A 26,094-nucleotide genomic window follows, 5' to 3' on the forward strand; every position below is an offset into this window, starting at 1 on the left:
TTAGTGGAGATAGGTAGGCCAGGTAGGCAGGTGTTAGAATTATCCCCGTTTCACAGAAGGAGAAACTCAGGCTTGAGGTCGGAGACCCGCCCAGTAACAGCGCCTGTTCACCCAAAGTGGGCTCAGGTGCGGTCACGTGTGCGGAGCCTGGGGACCCGGGCTTTCGGTGAGGGGGATGGGGGCGTTTGGGACGCCGGAGCCGGCCTGGGGGTGGGGTCTCCGCCGGGGGCGGGGCGAGGGAGGAGGGGCGGGCCGCCGCCGCCACCACGCAGAGCTCGGGCCCTGGGCGCGGAACCCAGCCCCTCTGGCGGCGTCGGGCGGTGCGGACGGCCTCTCCCGCCTTCACGCGCGCGCACGCCCGCCCGCGGCGGCCCCGCGCACTCCGCCGCTTCGCCCATCGCGCCGCGCAGGCAGTCGCTCGCCGAGCCCGCGGCCGGGGCCCTGGCGTGCAGCGCGGGCCTCGGCGGGGCCCAGCGCCCCGGCCCGGGAGGATGAGGCCCTGGGCGGCCCGGGAGCTGAGCAGGGACCCCGCGCCGGCCCCCGCGGGCCCCGGCCTCCGGAGCCGCAGCTGCCGCCCCGCCCCCGAGAGACATGACTTCCAAGCCGCATTCCGACTGGATTCCCTACAGGTACGCGGGCGCCGGCCCCCACCTTCTCTTCGACTTGGGGGCTCGGGCCTGGCCCACCACCCTCCAACGCTGAGGGCTTGGGGCAGGGTCGAGGGAGCCGGGCCAAGGTGCCCACCACCCCGAACTCGGAGCGCAGGGCTGGCTGGGGACACTGGACTGGGGCGCAGGGCAGCTGTACCCTCCTCATCTGGCCGAGCCCCGGGGGCGCGGGTTGGAGGCTCTGGGCCTTCCTGCCCCAACTTTGGGGGCCCCAGTGGACTGAACTAGCCTGCTCCGCTCCCCCACTTATCCGCCGGGGTTGCTGGAAGAGGCCAGTGCTCTGGGCCTGTGTGGGCCTTGTTGGGGCAGTCAGTGCCATGTGGCCGCCTGGGGAGGGAGTGAACGGTGCTGAGCCCCTTCCTAGGCCTAGCACACCGGTCTTACGCCAGTATAGCAGCGTACACACACCCATACATCTGCAGGCATGCATCCACAGGACCAAAGACTCTCCTGCTGGTCGGTTCACACACTCAGGGCATGAATTCCTGGAGACAGTCAATCCGAACCTAAAGCACACACACACACACACACTGATTCTCGGGCTCACACAGGTGTACTCCTGCCTATCCGTGCACATACACATCCTATATTTGGGGAATACCTGCCTCCCACTACCCACACACAAGACTACTCATATCTTTCAGAGAGTCAGAAATCCACTTGCTAACTGGTTTATACCTGGACACACACCAACTCACAATACATGAGAACTGCCTTCACGTGCACAAGAGCACCTAGGAACCCAGGCACACTCAGGGAAGTATGGCCACCTGATGTTCCCTGATGCTGTGGTCTGTCCCAAGGACAGCTGGGCTTTCCTGCCTGTGTGGAGGTCGGGGTGGGGGAGGGGTCCCTAGGGCTTGCACAGGTGCAGGCCTTTCTACATCCACTCTACTCCATTCTCTTCATTACCACTGGAAAAGAGCTCATTGCCATGGCAGCACCAGATCCTTGGCCACCCATTGGCTCCTTGGTTGCCATGGGCTACGGGGCTATCTCCAGGCCTCCCCTGAGAGGCATGTGTGTAAAAGGGGTGCCCGCTGCTAAGGTCCACTATGTTCTTGCTGGCCCAGGTGCACATGCTTGTGGCTGGTAGGCACAGACTCTCCAGACCTGCCTTGTAACGCAGCCTACCCTCAAAGGGAACTGATTCCAGTCACTGATAGAAAATAATTCTGACAGAGCTCTTCTATGAGTCTGTCCAGACAGCATCCAAAATGGAAACCAGCTGAAACCGCCTGAGGCTTGTTAAAAGCAGATCCTTCTACAAACAAGCACCTGTCACTGGCCTGGGGATTCAGAGTTTCTCTTGAGAATTGTTGTTGTCTCTAATCTCAGCACCTTTGGGGGTTTCAGGGCTTCCCAAATTAGAATTTGTGGGTGCCCCTCCCACCAACACACACACGTGTGTGCACACACACAGGTCAACCCAGGGTTTCCGGCAGATGTATACAATCACACCTCAGAGTCTCACATAGACCAGGAGATTCTCCCATCAGGGGACCGGGGCTGTGCTGACTCAGGAGGGCTGTCACCCTGCACAGGGCATCCCGGCTGGGGGCACAAGTCGTTTCCGGAGCGTCCTGGCCTTCTTGACACATGTGGGCTAAGGACCTTCTAGAAGACAGTGCCGCCACACAGAATATCATTAACCTTTTCTAATCACCCAGCAGAGGTGCCTGGACAGTGCCTGTGGACTCAGAGGCCTCTAGTGCTGTGGAAGTACCTGAACGGGGGTGCCGATGGCAAGGTGGTGGCCACAGACTAACTCAGGAGGCAGGGAGGACAGGGGAAGCACATGGGGCTGGGATATGACGGCGTGTTTAGGATATGGCAAGCTGGGGGCCAGGCCAGATCGTGGTTCAAGAAAGCCTCTCCCAGGAGCCAAGGACCAAAGCAACTTGTAGAGTGAGTACACAGGTCTTAGAGAAAGTCTGCCTCAAACTGGGGAGGCTTAAGCCTGCCTCTGGGAAAGAGGGCCCTAGGGAGGTCGGGTCGTCTCTGGAAAATGGCTCTGTCCTCTGGCGGCGAGTGCCCAGGCACTGGCATCCTGCAGAGAGTGATTTGGCACTTGCCCCAACCTAGGCCTAGCAATCCCATCCCCTCATTCCTTTCTTGAGCCTACACACTCCATCTGGAGCACAGAATCCTGCCACCCCGAAGCCCAGCCCCAACGAGCAGCTTGGCACCCTTGTGGCCCTGCCCTGTGCACTGTCCCAGGGCTCTGCCACCCTGCCTTCTTGCTCTGTGGCAGGGAGGGTAGGTGTCTAGCTGGGGGCGGGCTGTAGTCAGAAGTTGCCAGACTCTCTCCTGCCTTGCTGGGGTCTTTCTGAGCCTGCACTGTGCCTGGGAAAGCACTGGACTTGGGTGTAGACTTCCAGAATGGGCAGATCTGGCTGAGAGGAGATGCAAATTGCCTTTTGCACTAGCAGGGCTGCTGATTGCAGTCAAAGCCACATGCCTGCCTGATTACAGAGAAAACTGGGACAGAAGGCGGCAAGGCAGTGCACTTGCAGATGAGGGGGATGGGTACTTGTGCACGTGTTTTCGTGTGGGGTTTCCCTCATGTCAGAACTGGAATGTGCCATTTGGCTTGGGGACCAGAGGTCGGTCGATATCTCGTTAGCTCTCCTGGTGAGGGTTCTGCTGTCTCTGTGGTGGTTGCAGCTGCATCCCCTGGGCCCGGCTCCTTTTCTTTGAAGCAGTGACAGCTGGTGATAATCATCTTAAGGGTAATTGTGACTCAGTTTATAATGATCACGGATTAATCTCACATTCTGACTTAGAAGGGAGCCATTTAGTTTATAAAGTGTAACAATTGGAATAACTTTTTGCCTTTTTTTCTATTACTACTACTGGTTTCTATTTCTGCCATTGTCTTCACCTGTGTTCTTGAGGAGCATTAACTGTCCCTGGTTCATGATTTTACAACTTTTTATGGGTTGTAGGTGGAGCGCTGAGAGTCAGGAAAGCCTGCTGCCCACAGGTGTATTGGAGGGTGGGAGTGATGGCCAGCCCTGTCCTCAGTGCTCTGTCTGCACGGTCCTGCAGCCGTTGCCCGGTGTCTCCCTCACTGGGCCGTGAACTCCTGGAGACCAGGGACTGCACCTGGAGAGCAACCTGTTTGCCTGGCATGACCCAGCATGGACATGATGCCCACTACTTTGAATCAAAGTGGCATCCCCAGGTAGATTTTAGGACTTCCTGGCTTTCCTGGCGCCACACCTGTGTTCTCAGCACACCTGAGGGCTGCAGTACTCTCCCCTCACAGTGGGGCTTTCTCAGTGCTGCTGGAAAAGCACAGCTCTAGGTCAGAGAATGAGAACCTCAGGCAGGAGTGGCCCTCACAGGCTGTCCAGTCCTCTGTGTGAATGCTCCCTGTAGCATCCCTGCGAACAACCTCCATTCAGGTGGACGAGAACATTAGAAAATTCTATGTTGCGGTGGTGAGCCTAAGCCCGTCTCTGGGTTTCCCCTCCTCTTGGTCCTCGTTAAGATCCTCCTGGTACGTCTCACTCTGCTTACTGGGGAATGGAATGACTACCCATTAAACAAGACTCTGAGTCTTTCAGTTCTCCCTCTGGGAGGAGCCTCAGAGGTGCCCGGACTCTGGCCCACTGCTTCACTTCTGGCAACAGGAAGGAAGAGCAGAATCTCTGCTCCTAGTTCCACAGGGAGTCTCTCTCCTCTCCCACCCTGAGCGTCTTTGGGAAGTCTTCTTGCTGCTGCCTGGGGTGGAAGGAGCAGGACGCACAAGGTTGACAGATGATTCAGGGAGCAGCGATCCTGCAGATGCCCTCAGATTGGTCTCTGCCCTCCTCCAGCACGGATCCTGGAGCCGCAGGCAGGGTCCTGGGTGTGGCCTGTCCAGCTGTCCAGCACCGAGCAGAGTGAGGCTTTTATTTCCTCTCTCTGGACCCCTGCTCCTGTCGCTGCCCTCCAGGCCTCACCACCCCATGGGTTGGCTTTGATACTGATCCATCACCTCAAGGCCTCTGTAAACAAAACCGCAAAGTCTTTCATCAGGCTGATGTCAAGCCCTGTCTCCTCCATTCTGCCTGCGTGGGAAGACCTGGGTTTGGGGGCCCACCTGTAAGACTTGACCACTTCCTGTTAGGTTTCCAGGGTCTTCTGAATTCATACTCTCTTAGTGAACAGTTAGTATCTCTTCTACTTTGTGTCACCTGTAAGTCTGCTGAGAGGGCTGCGTTGTGTCAGGTCATCGATAAACTCGCTAACCAAGAGAAACATGATGCTAGAAACCTCCTTTGATGATGGCGTGACCCATTGTTGCCAGAACCTTTGTCCGTCTGACTGGCCTAGCACACCGCTTACATGGCTTTGTCTCGCCCGCATGGTATCGCTGCCGGTCCCTGCAGCTCCACGCGGAAGCTTGGCTGTACTGTCCTGTCTTTTCCGATAGGTCCGCGGACGTGTGCCCTGCCTTGCTGGCACACTTGGCCTTGCTCCTAATCCTAATGGTCATGTCCCTTGTAGCTATTCAGTCGACCCCTTCCACAGTCTTACCTGGGGCCACACTGATCTGCACACTATAATTTCTTCCCCCCTCTGAACAGAAGGCTGTGTTTGCATGCTTCCAGCCTTAGAGCAGCTCCGCAGTTTCTTTTTTGTTCTTTAGAGATCCCCAGCTCTGGCTCCTGGTCTCTATTTGCATGGCTGAGCATTAGAATCACCTGAGTCACTTGCTTTAAAAAAGGAAGTGTAAGGTGGAGGATTCATTCTGGGGCATCTTCCCCAGCAGGTCTGAATTATCAAGTGAGGCTGAGTGACCCCAGCAGTTTGGATTCACCTGGTAAGGTTGGGAGCCAGTGGCTGGAATGGAGACGCCTCATCCTGGGAGGCTGGAACTCTTGTGAGCAGCGTGGTCCTCTCCCTTCTGGAGCTGCCCCACCCCCATTCAGCCCCCACCGTGTGTCTTTCCTGCGATGTTCCAGTTAGCCACTCGGCAACAGAAGCCACAGATCTAGACATGCTGGGTGGGCGGATGGGGTCTGGCATTCGCCACAGACTTTGCAGCCAGGCACATTGGGTGGTCTTTCCTCCCCTGACAGCCCACTTCCCTGATTGCCTGAATCCAGCAGGGGCAGGTTCCACTGTGACTGAGGGGAAGGAGGGAGGGCAGAGGGCGGGGAGTGGGCATGGAGAGTGGGTCTGCCCTGAGGTTGGCCTGGCCGCCAGGCCTCTGGTCAGCTCTGGTGGATTAGCTGCAGCATGGAGGTGGGGTCTAAGAGAGGGGGCACCCGGCTTCCTAATTATGTTGGCCAAGTCTGGCTTTTCCAGCCATGGGAGAAATGTCCCTGACTCTTTTGTTGTCACACATGGTTCACTCTTCGGACACCTGTCTGGCGCCTCAGAAGAAGCAAGGGGATGTGGAGGGGCTGTCTCCTGGGAGGTGAGGGGGCCACTTGGTTGGCCTTGGGCAGAGCAAATGGACGGGTGGACACAGCAGACCAGGTTTCTCTGGCCTTCATGAGCCAGTGACCAGTGTTTCCCTGGGCCTCCCTGGTCCGCCCCTCAGCAAGAGGTGACCGTCGTGAAGGAGCCGCCAGGGTCAGCTGGGAGACCCATCCATCAGTGCCCTGTCTCCTGTCTGAGCCTCCTGGCGGGGCTGCAGCTGGCAGCCTGGGCTTGGCAGTGGTTCCATAATCGGAGGCCGAGTCATTAAAAAGCCTTTACTGTCTGCTCTCGGGGTTATCGTTTAGTGCTGTCTAGAACAGTGCCGTCAGAAAGAGGCAGGCCTGGGTGTGTCCTGAGGAAGGAAGATGCCTAGGAGAGATTCCGTCATAGGAGATGGGAAGGCAGGGACATCTGGTGCACGGGGAGGGGAGGGGGACTGGGCCTGCTGCGGAGGAGAGAGGAGCTTCGGTTCTGCTCTCCCTGGAGACGGCCATCATTGTTGTCGTTGTTCAGCTGTGTGCAGGGGATTCTTTGTCATTCATCAGGGACAGATGTTGTGCGCTCCGGATACATTGTTTCGGGCAGAAACACCACCCGGTACAAGCTTGCCTATGCTGGGTGAGTGTGGTCCACCTGGTGCCTTTGCGGCTCTCCTGGAAACGCCGTGCTGTACCAGGAGCCTGCTGTCCTGCACGTGGTGCTGCCCACTCTCGGAGCCGCCTCATTTAGCTGGGTTGTCGGCCCTCCTGGATGGGTCTTGCTCAGCCAGGCGTGTTCTTATTCACCAAGCACGTGTTGCTTCTCCCCAGCCCTGCATCCTCCACTCCTGCAGCGTGCCTGGTGGTGAGGGAAGAGGTGGGCGGCTCTCCAGGCACTTCTGGGGTATCTGAGTTTTTGGAATCTCTTCCGAAGCCTCACCCTTGTGTTCATCCATCTTTCTTTGAAGGCCAGTGACTAAGTCCATTCTACCTATAATCGTACCTGCTGACCAGTGTTACTAAAGCCTAAGGCTCTTTGTCATTCTCCCCCATCAGGGAATGGGGTGGGGACAGAGGAAGAGGAAGTGATGCTTTCATGGAACTGCGTGGCAAGTCCATGGCAGTGGGACAGTGGCCTGTGGTAGGAAGACGTCCTCCCCACATGGGTGAGGACATGAGGGGAGCACTGGCTGGAACCACCTTTTGTCAGTCGAGCAGCCACTGTGACCAGCAGTTTGGAGGTGGCATTGCTAATGTGAGCTTACCTCTCAGCGGGATGTCGCCCCTTCATATTAGGGGTCAGTGCCTTTCATGGTGTCGGCACCATGGAAATAATCGTCTGTGTCCTGCTCAGCCAAGCCCAGGGCTAGGGACGACCCAGATAACTGCCCCCGGCCCTGCCCTGTGAGAGTGCAGTGGCTCGTGTCATCCCAGTGAGCCAGGAAATGGCCTCTCCTGCTGGCAGGAAGGGGAGGAGCCAGCACTGCCTTGTGGAGGTGACATGGGCTCCTGTGGCCCAACCACCAGGACGTGCCTGAGATGGCAGGCCGCCCCGTGTGGGCCAGGCACAGAGCTTGGCAAGCAGGGCGCCGTTGGATTTCAGGCCCCATTGCTCCTCTCGGCCAGGTGGCACACAGAGCCAGACTGTAGTTGTCACCCATATCCTGGAAGCCACAGACCACAGTGCACAGTGGTGTTTGCACACTCACCCTTTGAAGATGTTTTGCCCGTGCATTCTCCAGTCAGGCCATCGACTGGAGGTGGAGAGACAGGAGGAGGAGTTGTAGCCTCTCGGACCTGACAGGGCTCCCAGGCATCCTGCTCACCCTGGTGCCCCCCTCCAGCCTGCGGTGCGGCCTTCTGTGATGGGATACTCACCACCCCAGCCAGCTGGGATTTTTCAGAGCTATTCCTGTCCTCTGGGCCTGGCATTGCCCTCAGGGAGGCCATGTGCCGCTGTGCGCTCTTAGGCAGGTGGGCTACTTTAAGTAGACTGAGGCCTTGACTAGAAGCATGTCTGTTGACTAGTGTGTTCTCCTGTGCTCTGGCAGCTGAGGGTTTGGCGAATGGGGCTGTTCTGTGCAGGGCCCCAGATCACAACTGGGGCTCCTCTTGCGTGTAGAGCAGCCCATGGGCATCAGGAAAGTCCTTCCCAGATGTCAAGTAGGTAGGACAGCTGCTAGTTCAAAGTATGCCGTCTTCACAGGTTGTGGCCAGGGAGGTGGTGAAGCCAGAGGTGGGTGGTGGGCTGTCTGCAATCCATGGACTTGCTGCCACCCTTTGGCTGGCTTCCCCAGCACAAGTAGTTTGCCTGAGCTGAGACGACGTTTCAGGTCGATTGTTCCAGTTGGAAAGGGCTACTGCTGTCAGAAGTAGGTGGAAATGCTTCACCTTGTCTTCAGGGTGATGTGACCTCATCTTTCCCCCTTACGTGTGTACTGTACTCAGCTACACAGAAGCACACCCACCTCTTAAACGGGCATCTGCATGCATATATGTTCAGGTATGTGCTTACACATGTAGATGCCCTCACACATTTGGACATCTCCCAGTGCACACGCATGAGATATTCCTACAGCCTCACAAACCCAACAACACACTTGGACATACCTGTGCAGGCATCCACACAAGGTCTGATTCAGGGGCAGGCTCTGGAATAACTGGGCCAGGGCAGGCTGGGGTTCCCAGAGCTCAGATCCTCAGGCTCCAACCCCACCCCATGCAGCTGTCCTGACCTTGGTGTTATAGGTTTGGGCCTAGGTCTCATGCATGTGTCTTAGACTAGAAACAAAGTTAAGTGGTTGGGGATCCCTACTTGTGCTCTGTCTTACTTGGCGGCAGAGCTGGTCTGTGTGAGATGACGCTGCCCGTCCCAACACCATAGGTAAGGACTCAAGGATTTGATGCCCTGCAGCCGCCCACACTGTGTCTGTGGCCAGGGAAAGGGCCTGGTGGCCGGCTGCTGGGCTGTGCGTTGTTGTGCTGTGTCTGCCCTGCGCACATCTGCACCCAGCCCTAGCCATGTCCCGAGGGACTGGTTGGTATCATAGTTTCACTCTCCCAAATGAGGGGACCTTCAGTCCTCTTTAAGTGGGGTGGGGGGGGGTTGGGCAGTGTCAGCATTTCCACTTTACCACCTGGAGAGCCAGGAGTTGGCCTTAAACAGGTGGGGAGAGAGTCTGCTTCAGAAGACCCAACCTCCACCAGAAAGGACGGAAAGATGGAGCTGGAGGGACAGGCCCTTGGGTCTGAAGCCCAGCCTCAGGCCTGGCTTGTGCCTGATGCCTCTGGATCTCAGTCAGGCCTGGCCCTGCTCATGGGCCCAAGGGGAATGTCTCCTCTATATTTACTGGGGCAGGGCGGACTGGGAAGTCCTTGGGGAGCAGGCATCCCAGCAGGAGATAAGTCCCCAAAGCGGCAGAAAGATGGCTCATGGCTTCATGTCTCAAGCTGGTTCCCAGATAGTAGCTTCACCCTTCCTCCCTCTCCCATGCCCAGCAGCCATGACGGGAGGGGTTTAAAGAGACCAGACGTTGCTGGGGGTGGCCTCTGGGCTGTCCTGGCTCCTTGTGGGCAGGCCCTGAATACTCGTCTCTCCGTCCGCAGTGTCTTAGATGATGAGGGCAGCAACCTGAGGCAGCAGAAGCTTGACCGGCAGGTGAGTGAGGCTGGAGCCGGGCGGAAGGGTGGTGAGCACTGGCTGTCCCGGACAGAGTCTGGGCTGGGGTCTCCGAGGGCCGGGGGGAGGGCTGTCCTCCTTCCTGGGGTGATCCTGTCTGGTGGGGAGAGGGGCCCCTCCCAGGAGAAGAGAGGCGAGCTCTCTCCTTTACCAGCTCGGCATTAGCACTGCCCCGGTATCTGGGGCTTCTGCCGGCAGGCAGCTTGGGTGACCGCAGTTGGACGTCTGTGCTGTGATCCTGCCAGGGCAGCTGCCTGGGCTGACACTTGGCGGCTTCCGCCGGACCCCACGTCTTGGGGCACCAAGAACATGAGGCCAGAATGGGCTGTGGACCGCACTGTGACCTCTAGAACTGAGCCGAGCGAGCAGGTCCTCTCCACTCCCAGTCTGGGCGCCTTCCCTTGGGTGAGGCGGTCGCCCTCTCAGGGCCCGCCAACCCCGGTGCTTGTCCGCTGCCTCTGTAGCGGGCCCTGCTGGAGCAGAAGCAGAGGAAGAAGCGCCAGGAGCCCCTGATGGTGCAGGCCAACGCCGACGGGCGGCCCCGGAGCCGGCGGGCCCGGCAGTCGGAGGAGCAGGCCCCCCTGGTGGAGTCCTACCTCAGCAGCAGCGGCAGCGCCAGCTACCAAGGTACCCCCACCCTCGGGACAGCCTGGGGAGGCCCCTGCGCTGCAGCTTTAGGCCCCAGCACTGCTTTGGGGAGCCCCTCCGGGACTTCCTGCTGACCTGGGTAGGTGGGGGGCTCATCCTGTCAGAGGTGCCCAGGCCGAGCATGGCTCCCGGCCCAGGTGGGCAGCTGAGCGGGGCAGGCGGAGGGAGGCTGGGACCTGGAGCCTTGGGCTCCTGAGTCAGGTGCTGGGGCCAGAAGGTACAGCTTTATGGACCTGGGAGTTCAAGAGTCCAGGTTTCTGACATTTCCCTGAGAGCAGGAGGCAGCTCCCAGGAGCAGAACGGTCTGCTCCCGCCAGCATTCTGCCTCCTGAGAGGAGTCCATCTCAGCTTCCTGCCTGCCCAGTGCCTCTTGTGACAGACACCTGTTGCCTCCCTGCCCTGGGCTCCCCACACCCTCAGTGCCCTGGCTTCTGGCCTGCAGGTGCCTGCGCGGAGCCGTGGTAGCCAGCAGCCTCCCATCTTTGTACACTCTGGTTCTCAGCAGAGTGCCCTGGGCAGGGGACTCTCTGCAGCTCATCCTGGGCGTGGGGACGGGGTGGCTCCATTGCATCCCAGTGCTCAGCACCCTCCGTCCTGCTCAGGACCCCAGGCTGAGCGGAGGGTTGGTCTCTCTGAGCCTGAAAGGAAGACTCAGACTCAGTCCCCACTGCCCCTGCTGGTGCCAGCAACCACGGTGGCTTCTCCATCAGCTAGTGACTCTAAGAAGGTTGCAGGCATCTGGCTTTTGCAGCTGGAAGGAGCCACGGAGTTCCCCTCCTTCTGCGGCTTCCTCAGGGCGTGCTGCCTCCAGCCACTTCAGTCAACTGGTCGTTGCCTCGCCTCGGGGCCCCTTCACAGCAACGCCCCTGTGTGCTTCAGTTCAGCAGCTGGGGCCACAGCTGGTGTGTCTGTGCTCCACCTGAGAGGCCCTTCAGTGGAGGGGCCAGTCTCTGGGAGGCAGTCCCAGCTCTGCTCCACATGGAACTGGCCTCCGGCCCCACCCTAACCTGGCAGCCTTCTCCGCATGCTTCGTCTGTGGGTGCCGCCCCAAGGGTGGCGGAAGCGCCTTGCAGAGAAGGCCCCCGCTGTTCTGCATCCAGTGGAGCCTGGCATCACTGCCCCGGCCCTGCCAAGCCTGGCACCTGGCCATCCAAGGCTACCCGTGGGAGGGGAGCCTGCTCCTGGGACTTTGGGCCCTGCCAGTTTGCGCCAGAGCCAACGTCTTGAGGCTTTGAGAGAGTCTGGCAGGTCACAGCTGTGTGGTCACTTTGGCAGGTGTTTCTTGAGCACCGACTGTGTGCTGCGTAGGGCCAGCCCCGCAGAAAGACTGCAGCCCCTCTGAGACAGAGCGAACGGTCCAGGTCAGAAGACAGCTTGCTCGCTTGTCATCTGCTCGCTGGTCCCCATGAGCGAGTCACTTACCTTCTCTGGGTCTGTTTCCTGCCCTGTAAAGTGAGGAAAATTGTGTCTCAGGGCTTTGAAAGTTGAAGCAGCCATGGTGTGTTCCAAGAGCCAGTCAGCTGAATGCTGTCCCCCGCTGAGACTCCAGACCGGGCTGGGTCTTCTCCACGGGACCGGGCTTCCCCAGCTTGCGGAGGCTGCTCACCCAGCTGGCTGACCTGGGATTCCGGTTTCCAGGAGCCCCGCCCGCCCTGCCCCCTGTGGCCTCCGCTGCCTCCTGCTCTGCCCTCTGCTGGCTCTTGGTGTTATATACAAGGGGATCATTCTCAGAGGAAGATGAGGGAGTTTGACATAAATCAGAACTGACAGTTTATCCCAGTGATGAGTTTCTGACCTACTGGCCATGCTCATTCATGTTGTATATTTACCCGTTGCTTAAATATTTATTGAGGGTCTATTCGTGTCGGGCTCTGGATTAGAGGCTGGGGGTCCAGGGTGAGCACACACGGACGTGGTCTCTGTTCTCTTATGGACCTTAAGGTCTAGGAGGAGAGAGAGAATGAAATAGATTGTTATAGGTGTGCTTTGCAGAAAGAAGCCGGGCCCAGTGAGTGAATGGCAGAGAGCCTGCTCCCAGGCTAGCGGCCAGAGAAGGGCTTCCCCGAGGAGATGATGTCTGAGCTGGAATCTGCGGGATGAATGGGAGTTAGTGGGAGCATGGGCGGCAGCAATGAGGGCGGTTCAGGCAGTGAGACAGCAAGAGCAAGGCCCCGTGGCAGGAGGGAGTCCAGGACGTACAAGGCATTGGAAGAGCCTGGCGTGCCTGGGACTTGGGGTGCCCGGGAGCTGAGGAGTGCGCAGTTAGGCCGAGGGGAAGGCCAGACTTGCAGGAGGATGTTGGTGGTCATCGTAAGAGCACTAAGAAACCACCCAAGGACCTTGAGCAGATTGGGGTTCTGATGTGTGGAGACACCCAGCAGTGGCCCTTCCGAGACCCCTCTGTTGGCGTGCGGCTCCTGGTGTCCGTTATTGCCCTGCCTCGGGCTCATCCCATGAGGCCAGTGCAGCTCCCTGGGGTGCTGGCCCTCGCTGTGGTCTCTCCCAGCGGCTGCAGCTTTTCTGTCTTTCACCCACCGTTTTCAATGGCCCACATTCTCCCAGACGCTCTCCCTCCCCCTCCCAGACTGCTCTGCTTCTGGGTTGGCCGTGGTGTTCACTTATCACCCTGCAGGGGTTGGGGTGGTGCCGCCTCCTTCCCGCTTGGCCTGCCTGGCAGAGACAGCGTGTGGAGGCCCTGGCAGGGCTTGGCCAGTGGTGGGGGAGCTGGGAAGTGTTGCGCTGGAGCTCTGGTCTCACCTTGCGTCCGTCTCTCTCTCTCTCTTGCTCTCTCCTGAGCAGTTCAGGAGGCCGACTCGCTTGCCAGTGTGCCACTGGGAGCTGCCTACCCCACAGCACCAGCCTCAGCCTCAGCCAAGAGAACCAAGGCAGCTGCCGCAGCGGGGGGCCAGGGCGCGGCCTCTGGGAAGGAGAAGAAGGGGAGGCACAAAGGTTGGCTTGCCCTCACTACCGGGCTCCTCAGGAGGCCCAGCCCCCTCTGTGGGGTTGGCGGGAGACTTATCCTCCAGACTAAGGGGTGAGGGACCGGGTGGGAGGCCTTGGCGAGGGCCCTACGTGGCACTCAGGGCTCCATTCCCCAGCTGGCTCACAGGCCTCCTCTCGCTCCTGCGGCACCGGGCTGGCCTGTGGGTGTGGGCAGGCCTCACGTGCTACCAGGAAGTGAAGTCCAGCTCCCCACCCGGGGGCCTGAGCGCCTCTACCTCCGCCCTGACCAGGACACTCCCTCCGGGGGGCTCACCGTCTCCCGGCAGCCCGTCCCCACCTTGGGCAGTGCTCAGGCATCTCATGGGCTTCCTCGACTCTTCACTACTCCCAGTTCCACCCTCTGGGCCCCACAGACCAGTCTGTTCCCTCTGCGCCTGCCTCTCCAGAGAAGATCCCTGGAGATCAAGGACAGTTACAGGGGCCCCTGCCCCGAGCCCTGTCTCTGCTGGCTAGACACCCTGCTCCTCAAGCCTTGTACACGGAGTGGCTTCCGGGCCTCTGGGTCGTGGTTGGACAGCGGTGTGTCGGGGTCCGTGGGCTTGTGGAGCTGACCGCAGCATTCTGGGTAGAGCCTTGCTTCTGGTCCTGAAGCTGTGGCAACTTGGGCAGGAAGGTTGACAGGGGATGGGAGCCCCTCCATTCGGGAAAGCAAGTGTATGCCGACCTGTCTTTTTTGAGGGGCCCTGTGTGTTTTAACAACGTACGTGAGTCTGCGTGTGTGAGATCAGCATTGACAACGTGGAGCTGGCCGCGTCCGTTCCTAGTGGTGGCCTTGCTGTGTCGGATCCAGCCTCGTTCTCCGTCTTGTCCTTTTCACCGTGCAGTTGGTTTTGGAGCTGGCTGCTGTCTGCCTGGGATGTGAGGCATTTCAGTCCTACCCTCAGCCACAGATGTGGGGGAACGGCAGAAGAAACGGAGCCCATGCCCCTTCCTAGCTCACTGATCATTAAGAGGCTGACAGAGAGCTGTCATTCATTTTTAAAAAATTGGTTTTGCCAATGAAGTTTTCAGAGGGTCCCCGCATTCTTCCCTCACCCTCTTCCTGGACATCTGAGAATCCAGGCTCTCCCCCTGCCCTCCCCACCCCTGGATGGGACTCAGGAGTGTCCATGGCCTGCAGGCACCGGCGGGCCAGCAGCACTGGCAGAAGACAAGTCCGAAGCCCGAGGCCCCATGCGGATCCTGACTGTGGGCCAGTCAGACCACGCCCGGGACGAGGAGGAGACAGCCGCTGGTGGGGGCACACGGCCCAGCGGGCAGGACATCCGTGCCACGATGCAGAGGAAGGGTGAGCCCCGTGGGGGTCCAGTGACGCCCCCAAGCCCAGCCCCAGATTCTCAGATGCACCCTTCTTGGGGAGCGTGACTCTCTTGTGTCTGTTCCAGCCCCTCCAGGCCCTGGTGTGGGGCACACTTGGAGAGCAATGAGAAACTTGGGCAGGGAGGGGCCCCTGATAAGGCTGAGTTAAGGGAAGAAGTGTGAACTAAGGTAACAGACCAGCCCACAGCCCAGCCCTGTCTCTCCCCATCCCCATCTGCCCCCAGGGAGGCCCAGGTTTGGGGACAGGTTTCCTTTCCCTTTGGTTCCTTTGAAAAAGCTCCTGCTTGTGAAACGTGCCCCCTCTCTGTCTGCTGAGCTAGGGGGAGCAGGGCCAGGAGGCTGAGAGCCAAGGCAGATCCTCTCAGGAAGCCTGCCCACATCGTTTCCCCACCATGGGATAGCTTCCTGGAGAAAGGGCTGTTGAGGCACCTTGAGGCTGGAGATGGCATCCCAGGTGTGGAGAAGCACGTAGCCAGGGGGCCCAGGCAGGCTTTGGAGAGGAGTTGCTGGGCCCCATGCATCAGGCTGAGTAAGGAGTCGGGCCTTTCCCGAGATTTCACGGCCTATGCTAGCCAAGGCCTCTAGTAGGCCTGAGGCCAGAAGTGGAGGCTCCCAGTGCAGGGTCAGCTCAACTCAGGCCTTGCTACACAGAGACAGGGCACCCTGACCGCTAGAGAGGGAGGGTCTGATGGCTGAAGCTGGGAGGGGGGCTGCACCTGGGGATAGGGACCAGCCCCAGCTCTCGTACGCACCAGAGAAAGTGTCCTTGTGTGCATCTGGATGTATGTGTGGGAGTGTGTGGATGCACGTGTGTACACGCAGCTCTGCATGTGTATGTCCGTGTGTGTATGGGTGACTCAGAGCCTGGGAACCGGTGACCGGGTGTGCCTGTGTGACCACCCGTCCCTTCCCGCCCCTCTGCCTGGCCCAGGCGTCTCCAGCAGCGTGAGCTTCGAAGAGGAAGAGGAGGATGAGGACGAGGACAGCTCCAGCTCCTCCCAGCTGAACAGCAGCCCCCGCCCCAGCTCTGCGACGAGCAGGAAGTCCCTCAGGGTGAGTGAGGAGGGCCCTGCTCAGCAGAGGGCAGACGGCAGTGTCTCCCAGGTGGGAGGAACATGAATGTGAAGGGACGGAGGGCTGGCTTTTCTGGGCCAGGGGCTGGGCCCAGGGGCCTATCAGGAGCTTCTCCGGCCTGGGCTCTTCTGTCCTCCCGGTCTCTTCAGCCCGGCTGGGGGGTGGGGGGAGCTGGCGTTGGACAGGATGGCCCCTGAGAAGCTGCCCATTTTCTCCTTCCCCACCCCCAGGGCTGCTGAGGTGAGGGAAGGGCTAGGAAGCTAGCTGCTGGTCCCAGGGCCAGGATAGCTGGGTCCACATCCCAGGGGGCCTGCCCTGTCTCCCACCACTACCACGTTGGGGGCAGCTTTGGATCTCAGACCACCAGTTTCAGCCGCTCAGGGTCCCTGGGGCTCAGGCTTACTCCTCTCTCCTCTGTAGGAGGCAGCCTCAGCCCCCAGCCCCCCAGCCCCCGAGCCGTCGGTGGATGTTGAGGTCCAGGATCTTGAGGAGTTCGCCCTGAGGCCGGCCCCGCAGGGGATCACCATCAAGTGCCGCATCACACGGGATAAGAAGGGCATGGACCGGGGCATGTACCCCACCTACTTTCTGCACCTGGACCGCGAGGATGGGAAGAAGGTGAGGTTGGCGTGGACACACAGTTTCACCCTGTGGGCTTGAAGTCCTGGGGGCTGGAATGGGACTGAAGCCTCAGCTCCGGCACTGACCTGCCAGTTCCCCCAAAGAGACAGAAGCCTCGGTGCCTGGTCAGTGTATCTGTGTGTGCGCACACATATGTTCAAGAGCTGAAGCAAGGGAGTCACTCGTGAGTGCAGGTGTGTGAGTGGCACCCGTGATTGTGTGTGGACCGGAGGCTGGGCCTGGAACATGACCCTGCTCCGCTCCCAAGGTGTTCCTCCTGGCGGGAAGGAAGAGAAAGAAGAGTAAAACTTCCAATTACCTCATCTCTGTGGACCCAACAGACTTGTCTCGAGGAGGGGACAGCTACATCGGGAAACTGCGGTACGAGCACTCCCCCAGGAGGCCGGCGGGGGTGGGGCAGGCAGGGGCAGGCTCTGTAGAGGGCATCTCCTGTCCCCGAGGGAGATCCAGGCCAGGGGTCGGATCCTCTCCCAAAGTCGTCTCTATCAGATCAACCATAGGCCCAGGCCTGTGCCAGCCTAGAGCCGATTTGAAGATGGGCCTCACACGCCCTACCCTAAGCTGCTCCCAGGCAGAGGGGACGCAGGCCCGCTAAGAGGGTTGGATCAAACCCTAGGATGTCAGTGATGACGTAGGCCACCGTGGAAGAGCCGCCTTAGCCCCATGGTCAGTGCCAAGGGGCATGGCTGAGAGTGAGCCCTTGAGGGAAGAGAAAGCAGCCTTAGGGTGGGGGAAAAGGCTCTGAGCTAGGCCTCAGGTGAGGGAAGGTGTGCTGAGGAAGAGTGCCCGATTTGGGAGCATAAATCAAGCTTAGCAGTCAGGAGCTAAAGCTGGAGATGGGGCTGGACCAAAGCTCACAGGCTGAATGGGACAGAGCAGAACATCTCCACCCTCCACGGGGTGCTGAGTCCCCTCTGCAGTCTTGTCAGATGCCACTCTGGTGGCTCACCTCCCGTGTGGGGAGCCACTCCCGTTCTTCCAGGGAGACTTTCTGTGGAACTCAGATTTCCCTGAACTGAACCGAGATGCTCTTTGATTAAACTCGGAGCAAGTCGAGGCCTTCTGTCCAAGAAGCGCCTTCAAAGATGGGGATTCCGTGAGCAGTGTGCCCCCAGGTCCACTCCTGGCCCAGCCCAGAATACTTTGCAGGCTCCTCACAGGACAGCCTCTGAACTGCTCCATGCTTTGGGGCACAGGGTGCATGACCCTGTACTGATGCGTGCCTGTCCTTCAGGTCCAACCTCATGGGCACAAAGTTCACCGTTTATGACAATGGAGTCAACCCTCAGAAGGCATCATCCTCTACTTTGGAAAGTGGAACCTTACGTCAGGAGCTGGCTGCTGTATGCTACGTGAGTCATGGGCTCCCGGGTCTCTGGTCTCCAAGTTAGACGTGACACTCAGGACTTGCTACCTGTCTGTGGCCTATCCCATCTACCTTTATGGGCAGACAAGGAGGCGCAGTGGAGTGGCCCCTGCCTGGGACAGGACACAGCTGGCCATCTGCCTGGCGAGTTCTGGGGACTAGGCCTGGCTCTCTGAAGCCCAGCCTGGATGCCTGCTGGAAAGGAGGAGGCAGAAGGCCTGGGTTCCTGTTGGTGCAACCTTCCAATCCTCCGTCCGGTGTTCAGGTCCTGAATGGACTGTAAGGCCCTTCGCATAATCATCTCACTGAATATTCAACCTAAGAACTCCATCCTATCTTCTTGATTGTATAGATGAGGAAACCGAAGATCAGAGGTTGAGTCACTTGCCAATGTCACACAGCTCATAGATGACCAAACTGGAATATAAACACAAAGGATTTCTCCATCTCATTTCAGAATGAGGGACTGGTACCATCAGCCTGGGAATGCATAGCTGTTTTGTATGGTCCAGTGGTGCCACCTGCTGGTCGGCTTTGGGGAGGCAGTCTGACTCTCTTCAGATACTGAGCCCCAGGTGCTGTTGGAGGCCCTGAAGAGATAGTAGTGAACAAAGAGACAAATATAGACCCTTATGGGATGTGAACCCCTAGTGGGGAGATAAGCTATAAATCAGTCATATAAGCAAAATAAATACATTCTGATAAATAGTAAGAAGGAAAAAATAAAGCAGGGAAGAGGGCTATGAACGTCCTTTTAGGAAGGATGGCAGGGAGGGCCCCACCAAGGTAGTGCTTAGGTAAAGGCCAGAAGGAAGTGAGAGCCAGCTGTGCAGGTGTCGGGGCGAACACAGCGAGTGCAAAAATCCTGGATGTCTGGCATGCAGGGGGAATGGCAAGGAGGGCAGAGAATGCAGGGGAGTGAAGAGAGGGGGTAATGGGGCCGTATCATGTGAGGCCTTGCAGGTCGAGGTAAGACCGTCAGCTTTTACTGAGTGAACTGAAGAGGAAAATGATCTGACTTACCAGGACCACTCACCGCTGTGTGGAGAACAGATGACGGGGAGGAGGGCGGGGCGGGTGAGGAAACAAGGAGTCCAGCTAAAGGCCAGTACTGTGATCTTGGTGAGAGATGGTGGTGGTGAAAAGTGGTTGAATTCTGAATATAATTTGAAGGAAGAGCTGACAGCATTTGCTGATGGATTAGAAGTGGGGTGTGAGGGAGAGGGGGGAGTCAAGTATGACTGCAAGTAGTTTGAGCAGATGGAAGAATTGAGATGCTCCTAACTGGAGCGAGGACTGTAAGAGCAGCTCACTTGGGCAGAGTGGAGATTCAGGAGCCCACTTCCGGACATGGTAAGTTTAGAGATGCCTATTAGACATGTGAGTGGTGAAAGCTAGCTCATCTTTATTCCCTCCCCCCAGTCTCTCCAGTAGGTAAGTTGAGTCCTCAGATGGCCAGTGTTGAGTTCTCTGTCTCTATTTCCTAGGAAACAAATGTTTTAGGTTTCAAGGGGCCGCGGAAGATGAGTGTGGTTGTCCCAGGCATGACCATGGTTCACGAGAGAGTCTCTATCCGGCCCCGCAACGTGAGTCTCTACCCCATCCCACCCGCCTTCCCCATTATCCCAGCGTCTGCATGAGCGTCTAAGGGCAGAACTCCAGCTGGTGTGTATGCGTGGCAGAGACACAGTGTGAGAAGCCCTGGAGGTCTAGGGAAATCTAAGGACTCCCACCCCTGGGGCAGATCCCTCTTTGGGGTGGTCACGGTGCCAAGGCCTGGGCCTGGCTCAGCTGAGGCTGCCCTCCCAGGAGCACGAGACGCTGCTAGCACGCTGGCAGAATAAGAACACGGAGAGTATCATTGAGCTGCAGAACAAGACGCCTGTCTGGAATGACGACACACAGTCCTACGTACTCAACTTCCACGGGCGCGTCACTCAGGCCTCCGTGAAGAACTTCCAGATCATCCACGGCAATGACCGTGAGTGTTTCTGCCCTGACTTATTACTGTCCACGTGATACCCGGGGCCCTCAGCTCACCTAGCCCTGCCCGTAGAGGTCAGAGTTTAAGGACATGGATTATACGGCTTAGATTAGATGTAAAGAACTTTCTAACCATAATGACTGGGAGGCCCTGGAGGAACCTTCTTTGGAGCCCTGACCCTAGATTCTGTGCACTCAGCAGAGTCTCAGGCGTGGGAACACCCTCTGAATGGACTTCCTCTCTTCTTCCCTGTCTCCTGGTGTTTGTATGTATCTTTCTCCTTTGCTACCTGTTCCATCCTCCCAATTGGTCTGTGTTTTACCTCCTTTGGGATTCTCTTGGCTTCTCTGCTTCTCGCTTTCTCTTCCCTCTTGTGATCTGGGTGTCTGTCCTTCCCCATCTCTGCCATCCCTGCTCTGCCCTTCTGTCTCTGTCCACGCTTGTGCCTGGCTCCAGCGGACTACATTGTGATGCAGTTTGGCCGTGTAGCGGAGGACGTGTTCACCATGGATTACAACTACCCACTGTGTGCGCTGCAGGCCTTTGCCATTGCCCTGTCCAGCTTCGACAGCAAGCTGGCCTGCGAGTAGAGGCCGCCTCGTGCCCTCTGGGGTTGCCCAGCCTGGAGTGGAGCTGCCTGCCTGCGGAGACAGCCCTGCCGACCCCCTGTACATAGGCCTCGTGCCAGATGACCCTTTGGCTCTCAGTGGGCTCCTGGGCCCAGCCATCCAGGAACTGGCTCCTGCGCCTCCACTGCTGAGGCAGAGGAGTGGGGGATATGAAGGGACCAGTGTGAATTCTTTCTGTGCCCCAAGATCAACACACACCCTCCCCACCCTTGGGTTAGTATCCTGCTGCAGTCATGTTTGCCAAGCTGAGCAGCCTCTTCAGCCGGGGAGGCAGGAAGAGGTGTAGAGGGAGAGGAAGCACAGTGCAGGGCTGCTGGGGCCCAGCCATGCACTCAGCCCAACTGTGAGGGGCACAGCGAGTGTGGTGTGTTAGTGTAAGTGTCAGGGCACACCTACTTTACAGAGCAGAGGGCTGGGTAGCCGAGCCTGGCCCTTACAACTACAGAAAGTCCTCCAGCTTCAGAAGGCCTCAGCTGGGCCTGGGAAGAGTTATGGACATGGGGAAAGGTGAGTGGCAGGACCTTGCCAGGGTTGCAGGGGCCCGGCTGTGGCTGTGGGAATTGGCTGGTGGCCTAGGGTTTGAGCTCATTTGATTTCTCTGTGTGCACAGAGGCGGCAGGCGGCCAGCCCGCAAGGTCAGATCTCTTAGAGGATGGGGCCTGCAGGACGCAGGCTCAGCATACAGGCGGCGCATGGGACAGGGCTGTCCTGGAGCTCCGTCAGCTGCCCCGGGAGCTCCCTGCTGAGCAGTCCCTGCACAAACCCCAGGACACCAGCCCCAGACTGCACACAGGTAGGCGTGCCTGGAGCTCCTGCCTGTGCTTCAGCTCCCACTGCAGTCAGCCTAGGCTGTGGTCGCTGAGGGCTTGTATGTGGTTCTTCTTAGCTGGGAATGGGACAGGGTAAGGAGAGCAGGAAATGTTTTAGAACCACAAGAGATCAGAGGTGGCAGGACCCTGAGAGATCATCTAGAAAATAGCACTTGCCCTGGGTCACCTGGCTGGTTAGGGGCGGAGTTCGGAATTTCAGCTCCCTTGATTTCCTTGTTTCCACCATCCCCCAAGAAACTGCTCTCTCTGACCTTCCTAGGGCATAGTCCGCATGCCCGTGCACCTGATTCCAGAGACTTAGAAATGTCAAGAGGTGGTGAAATTGAAACCATTTCAGTGGGAAATTGGGCAGTTCCCTGCTGAAAGCTGTCTGGATTTTTGCATGTCCGTCTGATAGGGACTGGCCTATGCCTGGCTCCTCCCCAAGGGCAGGCCTTAGCAAGGCTGCTGCCCATTTTGCTATCTAGGTGTGACAGGTGGGTTGTGAGTGTTCCAGGGCTGCGCCTGATCTCTCCCTCTACCGCCCTCCTCCTCGGATGGCACCATCTACTGTGAAGACTTAGAAAGTCTTGCATATTTGTCATTTACCCTGACAGAGGCTTCTCACCCAGATGGAGATCAGAAATCAGTGGGAAGCAAGCAAGAGTTGTTCCCCACTTCAGAGTAGATAGATCTGCTTGGAAAGACTACATAGAAGTTGGTTTTTTAAAAAGTAAAAATCATACTTTTAACATGTTAGCAAGGCTCTGAGGTAAAGTTGTTTTGACTTCAGTGGGAGTAGTATGCTCTCATTTCCTGGTAATCTGGGTTTTCCTACGTTGAGTGCTTAAAGCAAGGCATTCTTGTTCTAGCAGGGATCTGCCCACACCTGGGGCATATGTCTCTGTGAGAGGCCCCTCCAATGATCCAGGTTTTGTTAACATGGTCTAGTTTCTAGACAGCTCTTGACTTGAGGCCATCTTTAGGGCACTAGAACTTTCTATACTGGAGCTGTTCCACTTGCCAATGAAATACTGTCGTGCCGTCCACCTTTCCATAGTCCCAGTTTGGCTCTTCCTTTCTTGACTTCGAAAAGAGAGACCTGCTGACATTTAGAATGATGGAAAGTAGATGATCTCTGAAGTCTAGTCAAGCTGTTTCTCTGGGTCAATGATTTTAAGGTAGAACAGGTTGATTCTGGATCCTCATGAGAGAGGGGATCCTGGTGGCAGAGTGGAAAATTCATCAGAAGCACAATGGAAAACTAGTCCCCTGCTTTCTCCTCTAGTACACAGGGGAGGGGGTTGACAGATGTTTTGGTAGGGTCAGGAATGTGGCCTGAGAGTTCCAGCCTGGGTATGGAAAAGGGTAGTTCAGCAACAAAACCCTCTGTTGGCATTGAGTGACAAGCAAGAGCACTCGAGTCACCTGCTTAAGACCCCAGCCTCGCAAGGTCTGTTCTTAAGACCCCATCCTTGGTGATGCTGGTTTTCCTTGACCACTGGCCTCATAGCCATGGGCCCAAAGACTCATAAAGCTGCCAGTGCCCCTGGAGACCACTTGGGCTCAGCCTCTCCCACAGTAAGCGTTCTTGCCCTTCATACCCTCTAACCAGATGGTCCTTGGTTGGGCAGGGAACTTGGTGATGGAATGAGCAGTCCCTAAGGGTGTTGGGTAGCTGGGACCTTAGGCAGCTCCTCTGTAACTGCTCCTAGCTCTAACTCCTCCTGGGGCCACACCCCCAAGCTCTATGCCCTCTGCCCCCAAACAGTTCTACAGAGCAGTGAAGTTCACTTCCCTAACTCTTCCCCAATTCTGGCTTTTCTTTCCTTCTGGCTCCAAGGTGCTCTGTGTCTGTCTGTGTGTCTGTGTGTCTCTGTGTGTATTTGGGGCAAAGGGCAATCTGTGAACAATCAATTGAGGTTTCCTATTACAATCATATTTCTACAGATGAATAGGAAAGGAATAAGGATGTAGTTATGATCACCGGTGGATTTTGTTCATTGCATGCTCTTTGATCAGAAAGTATACTTGGGAAAGTACCAACTCTTTCTCCCAAGGTTCTGATTGGGAAGACACCATCCCAAAAAGTTTAGTTCTTCAGTTACCACTTTGCATTACCTGAAGAAATTGGTGTGTTGCATGTGTGCTTTTGGATGAATTTGAACTTATTCTAGTTGAATGTGCCTTAAAAATCATGACACTAATTCAGAACGAGCATGTAAGGTCCAGACCCCTGCTGAGGACAGGTGTTAAAAGCCAGGGAGTGTGATAATCACGGGCTAGAAGACAACATTTGGGGCCCACCTCCTTCAGTGACAAGGGCAACAAAATTGTAGAAGCAGACATCTTTCTTTGCTCTGGAAATAGTGGGGCATTTACGAATTTACCATATATTTAGAGGCAGTTCTGAATTTAACATGCCACAGCGATGACTTCAAACTAAGATGCTTGTGCCTTCCTTACAGTGAGGGGAGAGGCTGGGCTGGCTGTGTCCACGGCTTTGTTTTGCAAGCACAAATTCCATCTCCTAGATGGAGTCCCTGGCTTTGCCTTCCTGCGGTAACACTGGCCTGTCCCTCTCTACAATTCTTCACCCCAGCTGAGATACCCCTGTGACCTCAGGATGCCAGGTGGCCCTCAGAGCACATTTTTCCAGATAGCTGAATGAGTCTGCTTTCTTCTGGTGCCCAGCACTGAGGGGGGCCTGACTCCACTGCACTCAGGGCCCGGCGTTGGGACCCTACACTGCCCTGGGCCCTGGCTTGTAGAACTGTAGCAGCCCTGGGAACAGGCCAGAGGATGGGCTCTTGTTTGAGTTTAGTGGTCACCTGTCCTTCCATACCTCCTGTTTGTAATTTTCTGTCATCTCAGGATATGGGGGGAAAGGTACAGCAGAAGTATTTGGGACAGGTTTGGTTTTTGAATTTTCCAACCAAGTTGAGAGGCAAGTTGGTCTTACAGAATGCACTACTGCACTTAGTAACCATGTGATTTTGAGCAAACCACGTGATTTTTCTAGGTCTGTTTTCTCACCTACAAAATAAGGAGGTTGGACTGTCACAGCTTGCAGTAGGATTCAGGGTGAATGAAAGTTGATCCTTGCTTTCATCACTTTCTAGCTCATCACCGTGCCTTTTTTCTTTCCTAAGAAAGACGTCACACCCCTTTCCTCTTCTCTTCTGTTGTCCCTCCCTCCTTCCCTATCAAGGTCCAGGCAGAGCTGGAGATTAGGCCGAGATCCAGAATTTCCTAGAGAGTAACAGAGTGGCTTAGAAAGGGAAGCCCGACTCTGGCCTCTTTAATCCTGCATTTGGTGACTAAGGGGACTTAGGATGGTGACACTTCTCTTGTTGGGAGCATACATTTAGCCAGTTTTCATAATGCCTAGAATGTGTATGTCTATTTGCACAAGATTGTCTCTTCCTATTTTGGAGTGGTCAGACATTTTATTTTTGTTCAAAATCATCAAGTTTTAGACAAACTTGCAAAACTGTGCTTTTATTAAGTGACTTTTTGAATAAACTCTTTGGTATTCTGGAGCAAATGTATTTATTTATTGGTATGTGCAATGACAAAGTTGGTATTTTCCCATGTTGACATTATGTATGTTGTAGAACTTAGTGTTTGTCTAAGTACAGACCACAAACCATATATCAACAAATTAAACTTGAACTGTTTCAACACTGCTGTGCACTTTTTTCCCCCCTATAAAAGAAAAAACATGTTTCTTACCTAAAAGTTTTTTTCTACATCATTCATTCCTTCTGTCCTAAGAGCCTCAGGGGTGGGCAGGAGGGTGGTGGTAACAAGGGGATCATAGCTTGTTTAGAAACCATCACATATGGGTGGAAACTGTCTTCCCTCTGGCCGTGCTCGTCAAGTTTAAGGATGGTCAGAACCACACACGCAGAGGCTGGAGGGGCTAGAAGAAGGGTAAGGACAGAAGGTACTTAAGTTAGAGCATCCTCTGCAGGGGCAGCTGTGCCAGCTGGAAGAATGGGCTGCTGCTTCCTAATTACTTAGGCCCCTGTGGGCCTGGCCCGTACGAACAAAAACACGGCCACAGAGCTGAAAAAAGGTGAGAAAGGCCCAAGTGGTAGAAATAACATGAAGACCCAGCCACTGGGTTCCTGTAGCCCTATGCAGAGCAGCCTAACCTGTTTAAACAGGACTTGGACATACTACACACTTGGGAATTTTCTTTTCGGCCTGTGGCAGATCTGAAGCCAACAGCAAGGGAGGCTGCAGTTGTGGCTGGAAGCAGACATGAAGGCTATGGGTCTGATCCTGAGGGAGGAGGTCAAAACTGAAGTCACCCAGAGACTGCAGGACCTGTGCTCTGGGCCATTCCCAGCAGTCAAGGTAGCCTTGAAGGGTGTCAAGGGCGACAGCCCAGCAGCACAGGACTTGATGACAGAGTGTGATGCTGTTGGTGGCACTGGCATGAGCACCTAGCACAGGCGACACCCTGAACAGACACTGCGCACAGCATTGCGAGGGGGGTACTATTCCCGGTGCGTAAATGAGGAAATTGGTGCTTAGAAGAGTTAAGGAGTAATCAAGAAAAAGGAGAAATTTGGCCTATTTACTTTGTATAAGAAAATGGGAAAGGAAAACCATAAGGTTAGGTACATTTTAGACACGCTTGTGTGAAAATGGTCAAGGCAAAGTCTGTGATACTTCATGTTTTTCTCATTGCTGGGTAGCTGAAGTATTAGATTTTCCTTTGGTATATAAATAGTCTGGGTTGAGGGAATCTAAGAGTGTGGTAATAAGTAGGGTTTGTTTATTTATTACCCCAGATTTGGAGTTTTTAATGTGGTCAACAGCATTTCCTACCTGAACTGTGGCCTCTCTCCTTGGCTCTGCCTCT

The 26,094-nt window shown here is 56.5% G+C and overlaps 1 protein-coding gene across 5 annotated transcripts; it reads left to right on the plus strand.

The window, feature by feature from the left end:
* Positions 1-492: 492 nt before the first annotated feature.
* TUB (TUB bipartite transcription factor) lies at positions 493-24,782 on the plus strand. Of its 5 annotated transcripts, none has more exons than XM_061201405.1 (12): positions 493-629; positions 9,671-9,722; positions 10,208-10,370; positions 13,191-13,340; positions 14,515-14,682; positions 15,646-15,767; positions 16,209-16,406; positions 16,678-16,790; positions 17,665-17,782; positions 19,284-19,382; positions 19,606-19,777; positions 21,020-24,782. In XM_061201405.1, the coding sequence occupies exons 1-12, from the start codon at positions 592-594 to the stop codon at positions 21,313-21,315; spliced, it is 1,689 nt and encodes a 562-aa protein (XP_061057388.1). In that variant the 5' UTR covers positions 493-591; the 3' UTR covers positions 21,316-24,782. The 5 variants fall into 5 exon arrangements, with proteins under 5 accessions (XP_061057388.1, XP_061057391.1, XP_061057390.1 ...); XM_061201408.1 differs by having other exon boundaries at positions 20,237-21,113; XM_061201406.1 differs by lacking the exon at positions 493-629 and adding an exon at positions 8,862-8,948.
* Positions 24,783-26,094: the final 1,312 nt, after the last annotated feature.

The sequence above is a fragment of the Eubalaena glacialis genome, chromosome 10, assembly GCF_028564815.1.
Source record: "Eubalaena glacialis isolate mEubGla1 chromosome 10, mEubGla1.1.hap2.+ XY, whole genome shotgun sequence".
NCBI lineage: Eukaryota > Metazoa > Chordata > Mammalia > Artiodactyla > Balaenidae > Eubalaena > Eubalaena glacialis.